The sequence below is a fragment of the Pteronotus mesoamericanus genome, unplaced genomic scaffold, assembly GCF_021234165.1.
Source record: "Pteronotus mesoamericanus isolate MK-2021 breed Mesoamerican mustached bat unplaced genomic scaffold, CSHL_Meso_final scaffold_533, whole genome shotgun sequence".
Taxonomy (NCBI): domain Eukaryota; kingdom Metazoa; phylum Chordata; class Mammalia; order Chiroptera; family Mormoopidae; genus Pteronotus; species Pteronotus mesoamericanus.
In genome coordinates this window covers 7677081-7689944 of record NW_026555320.1, presented here as the reverse complement: position 1 = coordinate 7689944, position 12864 = coordinate 7677081, and the positions used below count along the sequence as shown (strand labels likewise).

Sequence of the window (12864 nt, the reverse complement as noted above, 5' to 3'; positions counted from 1 at the left end):
GCAGGGCAGTGTGCGTTGCCGTTGGACAGGGAGTTAGGGCGGTACCGGTAGGAGGCAGGCGCGCCGAAGCCGCCGAGCAAAAACCGGTCCCTGGTGCCCAAGAAAACCGTTTGTACCCGGTCCTGCCTAGCCGGCCCGAGGATCCTCTAGACCCCGTTAGCGCGCCACCCCCTTACCAAGCCCCAGCCGTACCAGATTCCTCAGGGCAACCTGAGGAGGTTATGAGCCCATCCCACACCTGGGGTGGAACCTCTTATAGCAGCGGGGAGGCTAAAGCCCGAGAAGGCAGGGAGCGGGCCGGCCCGGCTCAGGGGAAGCTGCTATGCTACCCCTCCGAGAGGTTCCAACTGCTCCAGACGCCCCAAGGGCTCCGCCAAGGTTAATTTATGTCCCCTTCTCCACAAGTGACTTGTATAATTGGAAGCACCAAAACCCCCCTTTCTCGGAGAAACCTCAGGGCCTGACCTCCCTCCTAGAGACCATATTCAGGACCCACCAGCCCACATGGGATGACTGCCAACAAATCTTGCAAACCCTGTTCACCTCAGAGGAAAGGGAAAGAATTTTAAGGGAGGCAGGGAAGGCAGTCATGGGGGAAGAGGAGGGGACAGTCGGGGGCCGAAGGGAACTGGAAGAAATATTGCCTTCGAATCCCCCTGATTGGGACCCAAACTCCAGCGGGGGAAGGGAAGCACTCCTGCAGTACCGCCGAGCACCCCTAGGGGGATTGAGGGCGGCAGCCCGAAAACCCACTAATTTTGGGAAGGTAAGTGAGGTAGTGCAAGGGCGGGAGGAGACCCCTGGCGCATTCCTGGAGAGGCTGATGGAAGCATATAGGGTCTATACGCCCTTAGACCCAGAAGCAAGGGAGAACAGAAGACTCGTCAATGTCGCTTTTGTAACACAATCAGCCTCAGATATAAGAAGAAAGTTGCAGAAGATAGAGGGATTTGAGGGAGAGAATATCAGTAAACTACTAGAAATAGCCCAAAAGGTATATGTCAACAGGGATGACCCAGAGGTTGGGAAGGCTAGGGAAGTAGCAAAAATTCTGATAGCGGCGCAGAGGAAAGGAGGTGCACCCAGAGGGAACCCCGGTAGGGGGAACAGAGAGAGGAGGGGAGCCCGGCTAGAGAGGGATCAGTGCGCCATCTGCAAGGAGAAGGGGCACTGGAAGAGGGAATGCCCCAAGAGGAAGGGGACAGAGGAGCTAAGGGGGACCCCTGGGGTGCTCCTGCAGACCCTGGACTGACGGGGCCAGGGCTCCATAAGCATTGGCTCCCGGGAGCCCATGGTCCCCTTGACAGTCGAAGGAAGACCAGTTGATTTCCTAGTCGACACGGGAGCCACCTTTTCTGTCCTGAAGCAGCCCCGAGGAAAACTGGAAAAGGAAACAGCCAAAATTATAGGGGCCACCGGGAAATCAGAGACTTATCCTTGGACAAGTGCGAGAATTACGGACCTTGGAAAAGGGACAATCACTCACTCTTTTCTGATTATACCGGATTGCCCCTACCCTCTGTTAGGAAGGGACTTACTTCAAAAGTTGCAAGCCTCCATAGTGTTCAAGACACCCGAGGAAGAGAAGGGGGACCCCAGCTTAGAAGTTACTGTTCCCCTGTCGGAAGAGTACCTGCTAGCTGTGAGTGAGGCCGAGCCTCATTCCACTGGAGTTCCCCAGGCACTCTGGGAAAAGATACCTGGGGTATGGGCAGAGACCAACCCCCCAGGACTGGCAGTACATCAGGCGCCAGTGGTAGTCCAGTTATTGAGTACAGCCACCCCAGTGCGGGTCAGGCAGTATCCGGTTCCAGCCAGGGCCAGGGAAGGAATTGCCAAGCATCTGCTAAGGTTGCTGGCCGCTGGGATTCTAAGGAAGTGCCAGTCACCCTGGAACACCCCGTTGCTCCCCGTACAAAAACCGGGGACATTAGATTTCCGCCCAGTGCAAGACCTGCGGGAAGTAAATGCACGGGTAGAGACAATACACCCCACCGTGCCGAACCCCTACACGCTTCTGAGCGCCCTGTCCCCTACCCATATACACTATTCCGTTTTGGATCTGAAGGATGCGTTTTTTTTGCCATACCGCTAGCACCCCAGAGTCAGGAAATTTTCGCCTTCGAGTGGAACGACCCAGAACATGGGTTAGGGGGCCAGTATACCTGGACAAGGTTACCCCAGGGGTTCAAGAACTCCCCCACCATTTTTTAATGAGGCCCTCAGTCAAGATTTGCAGGAATTCAGGAGGAGATATCCAGAGGTGGTACTCCTACAGTATGTAGACGACCTTCTCGTGGCAGCGCCCCAAGCTGAGGACTGCAGGAAGGCGACGGAGGACCTGTTAAAGGAACTCGAGAAGCTGGGATATCGAGTCTCGGCCAAGAAGGCCCAAATCGTATCCACTAAGGTGAGCGACCTAGGGTATAACTTAAGTGAAGGACTCCGGACACTGTCAAACCAAAGGGTTCAAACAATCCTGGGAATACCGGAACCCGCCACGAAGCGGCAGGTGCGGGAATTCCTAGGGGCAGTCGGGTATTGCAGGTTGTGGGTCCTTGGATATGCAGAGCTGGCGAAACCCCTGTAGGACCTGACAAAGGGAAAAGAGACTGAGTTTAACTGGACAGAGGAGGGACGAAAGGCATTCCAGGCCTTGAAGGAGGCCCTTGTCTCGGCCCCGGCACTGGCGTTGCCTGACCCGACCAAACCGTTCTTCCTCTACGTAGCCGAGAAACAAGGTATGGCTCTGGGGGTACTATGCCAAACCTTAGGACCCTGGAAGAGACCGGTGGCCTACCTTTCCAAGAAGTTGGACCCGGTGGCGGCAGGCTGGCCAACTTGCTTGAGGGCTGTAGCCGCCACCTCAGTCTTGGTAAGAGAGGCGAGCAAGTTAACCCTCGGACAAGACGTCCAAGTGATTGGGGAGCATTACGTCGAGCAGGTGCTTCGCGCGCCGCCTGGACGGTGGCTGACCAACACCCGGCTAACCCAATACCAGGCCCAACTTCTTAACCCCCGGCTGTAAGGTTCCTCAAAACAGCTGCCCTGAACCCAGCTACCCGGCTGCCAGTACCAGAGTTAGAGGTAACTCACTGCTGCCCGCAAGTATTAGAGACAGTAACTGGGAGTCGGCCTGACCTGTGGGACCTGGCATACGAGAACGCGGACCTAACCTGGTACACAGACGGCAGCAGCTTCGTAAACAACGGACTCAGGTATGCTGGGGCAGCCGTGACAACAGCGGACGAGGTGGCATGGAAGCAGGCACTGCCCAAGGGGACATCGGCCCAGAGGGCAGAGCTGATCGCGCTCACCCAGGCCCTGCGGATGGCAGAGGGAAAGACAGTCAACATTTACACAGACAGCAGGTATGCCTTTGCGACGGCCCATGTGCACGGAGCCATTTACCGGGAGCGCGGATTGCTAACAGCTGGGGGTAAGGAGATTAAAAACCGCTTGGAAATCCTAGAACTGCTTGATGCACTGTGGATGCCTAAGAGGGTGGCAATCATCCACTGCAGAGGACACCAGAAAGGGAGCGACCCCATAACTAGGGGCAACACTCTAGCTGACCAGGCGGCGAGGGGAGCAGCGAAGGAAGAGGCTGCGGGAGTACTCCCCATGGTGCCTACCCCAGTGCTACCTTCCCCGCCTACCTATAGTAAGGGAGAGGAAGTAGAAGGGAGGAGGCTAGGGGGAAAGGTAGACAAAGGAGGTTGGATGGTGCTCCCGGATGACAGGCTTTACCTGCCCCAGGGAGTGCTAACCCATGTGGTCCGAGAAATGCATGCGAGCTCACACCTAGGGCGGGGAAAACTAGAAAAGTTAATATTAAAATATTACAGGGCTCCTAATCTAAGGGAGGTCATAGAGTCTGTAGTGTCCAGATGCCAGGCATGCGCCAGGGTAAACGCACAGAATCAGAAGTGCCCACGATTCATCCGGCACAAGGGAAGTACCCCCGGAGAGATCTGGGAGGTCGATTTCACCGAAATGACGGCAGGAAGGTCGGGATACAAATATTTGCTAGTCTTAGTTGACACCTTTTCGGGATGGGTTGAAGCCTTCCCCACAAAAGGTGAAACTGCCGCCACTGTAGGAAAGATTCTAGTCCGAGAAATAATTCCAAGATATGGAATTCCCGTGGCCATCGGCTCGGACAATGGGCCCGCCTTTGTATCACAGATATCCCAAAATTTGGCGGGAAGATTAGGCATCACTTGGAAATTGCACTGTGTATACCGACCACAAAGTTCTGGACAGGTAGAGAGGATAAATCGAACTTTAAAGGAAACATTAATGAAATTGAAGGAGGAAGTCGGCGAGAACTGGGTAGAGTTGCTCCCCTTCGCCCTGTTTAGGGTCAGATGTACCCCTTATGTAGGGGGTTGGACCCCCTATGAAATCATAGCCAGTGCCCCTGGTGCCCAGACTGACAAGAGAGGAGATAGAGGCCTCTAACCATTATTTCCTCAAGTCATTACGGGCACTGCAAGTCATCAGAGAGGAGGTTCGCCGCCTGCGGGAGGAGAAACAGGCCACGACTGAGGCAGATAGCGCGAATGAACGGAGGACATTAAACCCTGGACAATGGGTATGGATCCTGAACCACCGGCGAGGAAACCTTGAACCCCGGTGGATTGGGCCATTCCAGGTACCGCTGAGCACCCCATCGGCTATTCGAGTAGCCGAAAAACCCTACTGGATACACGTATCCCACGTGAAACTCGCGCAGGATCCTGGGGAAAAGAAACCATGGAGGGTCCGGCAAGACCCAGAAAAACCCTTAGGACTCTCTTTTTCCCGCTCTTAATACTGACTGGACTATCGAAGGAGATAAACGGGTATGAACCCCGTGAGTGGGTGTTAATACGAACAAAAGATGGAACTGTTATTGCAAAGAATCAAACTTGGGGGGAGAGGATTGTTTCCTTTAGGGTAGATTTCTCTAAGTTCTTTGATGACAAATTTTGTGACTCCCCAGCAGCATGGAGACATACTGATTCCGTGGAGGGCCCCCCTCCAGGACAATCTCCCCTCTGCCTATACACTAGGCCTAACTGATTGTGACCCCAACACCAAGAATAGGGCTTTATGGTACACCCCTTACTATGCTTGCCCTGAGCCACCCCCGGGGAGGAGGCGGACCTGCGGATCCTATACAGACTTCTATTGTAAAGCTTGGGGTTGTGAGACCCTCACGGACGGGGGTTGGAATCCAGGCGGGGGCAAGGACCCCCATATAGCCTTGATCCGCAACAAAACTATGAAGCCCAGCTCTGGGTGGAATAACGCCTATGCCCTAGACAATTGCAACCCAGTTGTAGTCACGGTCCTGAAACCCCAGGACCCTGAATGGACGAAGGGCCGAACCTGGGGTATCCGGCTCTACGTATCAGGGACAGACCCGGGAACCTTTTTTACTATTCGCAGAATACCCTTAGTGAATCGACCCTTGCTAAGAGGCACAGGGGGAGGGCTACCCCTGCCCGCCCAGCCTGTTCCTACAGGCACGGCATCCCCCGAAGAAAGCTCCACCGTGAGAGATTCTGGGAATAGCACAGGAAACAGGACCGACTACAATAGTCTCCTGGGGCCTAGTGAGGGATGGAACCAGTCAAAACCAGACAGACCCTGGCCTATGGAACAGAGAAAGCCGCCCGAGCAGGAGGCAAATGCCTTAGACCTCCTCGATAGGTTTTTCCCCTATTTAAACAAGACCCAGCCCGGTCTGACAGAGTCGTGCTGGCTCTGTCTCAGTCCCCGTCCACCCTTTTATATTGGGGTAGGGGCAGATACCACAGAGAATTCCTCAGAGCCCATCAAAGTGACCAGGGATAATTATCCGTATCATATGCCAGAGTGTCACCAGGAGACCGCTTTAAAATTAGCAGATTTTCATGGAAAAGGGACATGCTATCTCTTGGCCAATTTCTCTTCCTCATTATATGAAAATTATTGTACCAGTTATGTGTATATGCAGGAACAGACCCCCATACAAGACGAGGAGCCCGAAGTTTTGAAGGCCCAGGAGGGACTATGGTTCGCCTGTACAAGGGGAGTCATGAAGTGCACAGCCCCCATACACCCTGATGTTTGTGTCAGCGCATACATCATCCCTCGAGTCTACCTATATGGGGGAGATTCCAACTTCTTGCTACAACCTTCCCCTCGAATTAAGAGGGTCCCTCTGCTCGTTCCCGTCGTAGCCACAATTGGGATAGTAGGCTCTGCTGCCCTAGGGGCAGGTGCCCTTGTGCAGGGAGAATTGAGCCTGAGGCAGCTATCGCAGACCTTCTCCAAGGATGTGTCCCTGCTACAGAAGCAGGTGATTTATCTAGAGAAGCAAGTAGACTCACTGGCAGAGGTGGCCCTCCAAAATAGGCGAGGGTTAGACCTTCTGGTTTTGAAGCAAGGGGGACTATGTGCCGCATTAGGAGAAGAATGTTGTTTTTATGCCAACCACTCGGGAGTGATAAGGGAAAATATCAAAATCTTAACCCGTAGGTTAAAAGAAAGAGATAGTGAAGAGAGTGACTCCTCCTGGTATGCCTCCATGTTTAAAGCCTCACCTTGGTTGACTACCTTGGTTTCAGCGTTAGCAGGACCGATTCTAATCCTCCTGCTGATCCTGTTGTTTGGTCCTCTAATCCTGAATAAGCTAGTGGCATTTGTGCAAAACCGAATTGAGGTTGTTAAGCTAATGGTATTATCCCAACCCTATACTCTGCTGGCCGCAGAAGACACTGAGTCAAGGGTTTGACAAGGTATGAACAAGAAAAGGGGGGAATGAGGGAGCCGTGAGAGCAGGGTCAAAGCTTAGGATAAGGGAGGAACTAATACCAAGAAAAACATATCAGGGTGCAGCCCCCATGCAGCTGGGCCAGAGTCGACAAGAATGAGGAGGAGGCATAGGGCAACGGCTGAGCCTTGCCTCAGATAAACATCCTGACCAGAGAAAAACAGAGTAGGGGGGCCCAGTAACAGCCTTGAACCCAATCAGCAGAAAAGAAGCTGCCTAAAGTAGCCTATCGCTAACTGCCACTTCTCGCCCTTGTATCCTGCTTGCTTGCTCCGCTTATGTATAAAAACCCTAGTGCCTTAGCAGCGGCACGCCCTTCGTAGGTGGAGGGTCTGCCCCTGCGCAGGTTCATTTGGCCAACTAATAAAGCGCTTGCGAGAAGTCCTGTGTCCTGGAGTAATTCGAACAGCGGGGAACGTAACATTATGACTGGGGACAAGCCTTACGTGTGCGGACGTGACGTGTTCATTTGTTCATTCGTGCGTTCGTGCGTTCGATCTGCAGTTACCGACGCTGCTGAGTCCCCAGGCACTCAGCTGGTTCAAGGACAGAGGGGTGGCCGTGCAGCCGTAATCTTTCTTCTTAAGGTGCTTTCAGTCTTTTGGGGAGAGAGTCATTTAAAAATATATGCACACAAAATAATGTAGTTAACTTCCTGAGGAGGAAAACAGTGGGAGAGTCAGGGTCAACGGCCGCCTGAAGTGAATTTCTACACCCACCCCTCACGCAGCCACGGAGCAGCAACAACAGACACCCAGGACTCGCAGCTGGGACCCCTGGGCCGTCCCCGGGCCTGCAATGGGTGCTCCTGTTGGTAGTGCCAGGGGAGCACTCAGGGGTGTGACACCCCTACCAAAGAGTGAAAAGTAAAAAAGCCACGTGTTCGGTTTTGTGTTGTTGAACAAAAGCCCAGCCAGGTCTTGCTGCAGGCGCCTGTGTGCCTGTGCCACCTGTACCTTCTGTGCCGCCGGTGCCACCTGTGCACCTGTGTGCCTGTGCCGCCTGTGCCACCTGTACACCTGTGTGCCTGTGCCGCCGGTGCTGCCTATGCACCTGTGTGGCGGTGCCGCCAGTGCCGCCTGTGCCGCCGGTGCCTCCTATGCCACCTGTGCCGCCTGTGTGGCTGTGCCGCCCGTGCAGACTGCGCCGCTGAGGGCAATGCCCGCAGTTCCAGTGTTGCCAGAGGCCCGGGGCCGGGCAGCTGAGCTTTCCGAGTGCTTCAGCATTTTCAGGCTCTTCTCGGGCACACGGGGACCCAACTGGGAGGACTTGGGGGCTTTGTGGGGGGTCCAGGGCCCCTTGTCCCAGAGCCACAGCAGCTCCTGCTCTCCAGCTCCAGGGACCCCCCGGGAAGAAAGGGTTCCGAATGCCAGGCTACTGCAGCGTCCGCTCGGGGTCCTCTGCGGACCCCCAAGTTTACCCGCTGTCCTTCGTCTCTTACCCTCAGCGCCCCTGGCCGCCACGCAGAAGACGGCTACGAGAAGTCGGGGCGCAGTCGCTCTCCTCTGGGCTCCCACCGCTGAACAACCTACACTCTGTTGTTGTAAGAATGTCTAAACCTGTAGAAGGTTTTTATGAAAATGTATTTGAGCCAAACTGATGACACATCTGGAAACAAGATCTCCACAGACTGAGAAAAATGCTTCTTAGAATGACAGTTTGCAGTTTCTTTTTTGCTTTTGGAAATAGGGAGGGCCCCGTAAGAAAGGCTAAATGAGGCAGGAGAAAGCAAGGCCAGGGCCAGATCACAGGCGGTTCCCGGGCGGTGAGCTCCCCGGGGCATTCTTGCTCGAGGGGCCGGAGAGGGAGCCCTTCACGGGGCGCAGGGAAACAATGGATGGGCTCGCTTGAGGCGGAGACAAACCTTTTGCTAAACGCTGTTTGCCTGGGGCGGACTGCCGGCCTGACCTGCCGTGCAGGGCGTTTACGATCAGCGCCCCGAGAGGCGACGCTCCACAGAAGCCCTTGCTTTTCATCTTTTTTCTTTTTTTCTTTTTTATTGAATGCACGGTGGGGACACAGGTTAGTGCTACCCATAGGGCTCCGGTGTGCAGTTCTGTGACCCATCATCCGCACACTGGATTGTGCGCTCACACTCAAAGTGGAGCGCCCTATCACCACCTCCCTTGTCCCCGCCTCTACCGCCCCCACCCCCTTCCCGCTGGCAGCCGCCACCCTGACCTCTAAGTGTCTGAGGGTTGTCTGTTTGTGCTTAATTCCTTCACCCAGGCCCCCAACCCTCCTTTTGGTGTCCATTACTTCCTGTCAACGTTCTCATTCCAGCTCCCAGAGTATTTCTAATAGGGGTGGAGTATTTAGAGGACATGGGAGATTCTTACTGATAATTTACTTGACATTTTTTCCTTATCCCTTCTCCTTCCTCTGGGTCCAGACTAAACGTGTGATCCTGTCGTTTGTGGAATCGGCTTGGCCGTTTCTGCTCCAGGCTGTGCCTCCTTGCAGGCCTCAGCCATGAATCTCGTGAGCTACCTGGGCAGAGGGAAGCACAGGGCCTGACATTCTTAGGGTTACGCACTGAAAAAAACGTTTCCAACAAATACTCTATGGAAACATAGGGGGGAAAGTTTGATTCTGCCAAGAATTTGTCCCACTATAAACAAACAGATGTTCTAGACACAAACAAAAAATTTAATAGGGAAGTCTTGGTATTATGGCGAACTAGTTAATAATTCAAATAACAGCTAATAATTAAACAATTGTGGTGATAGTGGAGAAAAGTGAGATAGAAGGAAGGATAGAAAAACAGACCAGATCAATCCAGTAGGGAGCCAAGCCAATGTGGTGAACACGTGGGAGTTGGGGATAGCATAAATTTAACATTATAAAAAAGTTGTAAAAGAATAAATGATGTTGAAACAATTGGCTATTCACATGGAAAAAGAAAAAAAAATCACCCCTCTATTACCCAATATACAAATATAAATTCTGGGCAGACTACCGGCTTCAAAGTCAAAAGCAAAGTTTTAAACATTTCCAAAGAAAATGCCGAAAACACATTAACAGCATGCAAACGGAGAGAAAAAATGGAAAAGATGACAAATTTGACTACATTAAAATGAAAGCTACTACACACAATAAGAATTATAAACTGCGTACAAGAGATATGTATAATGTTAATAAGCAAGAAAAAATTCATATCAAGCATAAATAATGAACAAAACTATTCAAAAAAATGACCCAATAGAAAAATAAACAAGGGATATTTCATGAGAAAGTCGAGCCAGTTCGCTCGTCAACACATAAAAAGATAGCCGTGCTCAATAATGTTCACGGGAGCCAGCCTGAGATTCCGCGCAGACGCCATTTCGCGCCCAGACTGGGGAATCCCCACGGCTGGTCCCAGCGCTTGTGGGTGCGTGTGAAGGAAAGAGGGAACCTCCCTGCTTTGTCAGTGTCGGCAGCCGGGCCGACTCAGGAAATCCTTCAGTCATGATGCCCAGTCAATGTGAGGCGTGTTCTGGCGGGGGAATGTCCCCACCCTTCTGTGTTCTTCCGGCTCCTGTAATGTTCACGCTGAAAGGAGACAGGTTGGCAGGAGAAAAGCTCATTAGCATTTGATGACCTGCCCGTACCTGCTGTCGAGTGGGAGAGACCCAGGAACAGCAGCGCCCCCAGGAGACGGAAGCTGCCCCCTTAAGCATCCTGTTCAGCTAAAGACAGAAGACGCCGGGGGTCCGGGAGACCAGTCGCGAGCAGTCCCAGGGGAGGCGCAGCCAACAGGTTGTTAAGCAGGTGTGAGCCTTTCGTCCAACCTTCTGCGCTGATAGGCTCTTCTAAAGTAAGGGTAGGCCAGCCCCTTCCTGGAGGGGGGAGGGGACACCCTCGCAGAGGAAGGTTTCCTTTATCCGTGGGGTCACTTCTTGGTCCTCAGGGCTTCTCCCACGTTGCCGTTTCTAAAAAATAACCAGCCGAAAATGATCCTTATGCCAAAGACACATATTGAGGGGTGGCAAATTCTGTCTCCCTAAAACTTGTGCTGCAACTGAGAAGGTCTGCTTTGGTCTTTATCCTAAAACAAAACTTGCTTAGAGTCCAAGGCCACGTGAGCGAGGATGTGTGTGTCAGCCTCCCGTGCAATAGTCTGTGGACGCACCCTGGGAGCCCACCCACGAGGGCAAGTCAGTGACGGGGCGGTCAGCCCGGCTGTCGGAAAACCCCCGTGAACTGAAATCAAAAGCAAGAATGGCCGGAATTAAATGAGTAAATCTCAAAAACATGAGGGCCAAACGCAAGCTGCAGAACAATGTGTTCCGTGCGATGCCTGTTCTGTGACTGTAAAAAATACCCAAAGCGACAATGCGCACTGAGTGTGGATGGATGGAGGCCGCCGAGGGGACTGGGGTCGCCACCCCAAAATATGCCTTTGGGAACACGGATTCTTGTAAGCCGGTTATTTTCAGAAACAAAAGACTCAAGAAGAGCCTTGGACCTCACGACCCTGCCTAAAGGAATTCAGGTAGAAAAGCCGCTTTGTGAGGGAAGGGAGCTGCCGCCGTGGCCCCAGGGTGGGGGGCAGACGGGCAGGAGCCTGCGGCACCGGCTCCTCGGACTCCCTGGAGTCCCGCAGTCCCCGCGGCCCGCAGGAGCGGACCCCCGTGCTCGCTGCCGCTCACGCCCCGTGAGCCACCTGCCCGCCCGTGGAGGCGCACACCACCACGCCTGCCCCTTCGCCTCGGCTCCCGCGGCCTCCTCGGCGCCCCACAGGCACGCGTGTAACGAATTCGGTTATGTCTCCTGTTAACGTTTCTGTCAATCTGATCGGATCAGCCAGAAGAACTCACAAGGGTAGACGTCAGGTCACTTTCCTTCCCCTGCACAGGGACACGAGCGGGCCTGCAGGAGGCGGCTGCCCACCAGGCCGCGGACCCCAGCCTTCTGTCACCTCCCAGCTCCCCTCGGGAGCAGGTCTGCTCGGGGGCTCCCCCAGGACTGGCCCAGGCGAAGGGGGTGCCGGGCGGAGGAGAAGCCACGGGCCTGAAGTTTTAGTGAATCCAGAATGCTTTACTTCTTTGCAAGCACAAAACAATGTGATACAAATATAGAATTTAACATACGTCAAATCTGGACAGTGAATAAATTGACATATTCATTTTCACAAAAGCTCGACAGCGTTTACTGTACGCCAGACACTGATTCGCGGAGGATTTGGGCACATGACATATATTAACTCAATCATTGTTCATTTTTTTGTATGTGTGAAATATCTGACATTTAAACATTTTTGTTAATTTTTAAAATATGTTGAAGGATATAGCTAGCATGATTTCCAAAAATGAGACGGAATTTGAGGGTGGGAAGAAGACATTATTATTTTTATATTCTATTGCTCTCTACTTTTCAGTTGTTACAATGAGCTTCCATTGGTTTGCAGTTTAAATATAGCAAAAATCAAAACGATCACAACCACGATGTGCATTGGTGAGCGTTCGCACATGAAGTCAGGGCTAAGGCACACGTTTGTAAGGAAGCCAGGGAGAGGCAGGGCGTGGGCAGGCCCCGTGGAATGAGGGGAAGCCCAGCCCGCGCGGCGGACCAGGAGGCTCTGTGTAGTGCTTTAGCAGGACGTGTGCCTGGCAGACCGGCGGGGGAGGGGCCTCTTGGGGGCGGCAGGGCAGCGGGAAGCGCCCGCTGCGGTCCTCTGTGCTCTGCCCCGCAGCCCGGGCAGCCCCGCGGGCGCCGTCACCCCGTGGGCTCAGTCCCACCGCAGGCCTGGAGTGTCGGCGTTCCTCCGGGGCACGTGCTCCTCAGAGGAAGGGCTTGACGAAGTCTCCACTCCCAGCCCGGGCTCCGCGTCCGCGGGCCCCCCTTGGAGCCAAAGCGGTGGGCGAAGCCTCTGAGGACCCGGCCTGTTAGCATCAGCTACGCGGGGAAGCGGCCAACTCCCTGACAGTGTGTAAACGAGCGCGGCGTCTGCCGCGCCAGGGCATTCATCACCCCTTTGGGCCCCCACGGTCCCCATGGAAACGCTCCCTCTTGGTCCACGGAGGGGGCTTCTCTGATAGAAGCAAAAGTGATCACATCAGTAGTCTCAAACTATC

The 12864-nt window shown here is 53.7% G+C and overlaps 1 protein-coding gene across 1 annotated transcript; it reads left to right on the top strand.

The window, feature by feature from the left end:
* Nucleotides 1-322: 322 nt before the first annotated feature.
* Nucleotides 323-4464, top strand: LOC129087674 (uncharacterized). The gene is given in 4 exon segments (XM_054594616.1): nucleotides 323-2074; nucleotides 2077-2208; nucleotides 2210-3022; nucleotides 3025-4464. Coding segments are annotated over 4 exon segments (4137 nt in total).
* Nucleotides 4465-12864: the final 8400 nt, after the last annotated feature.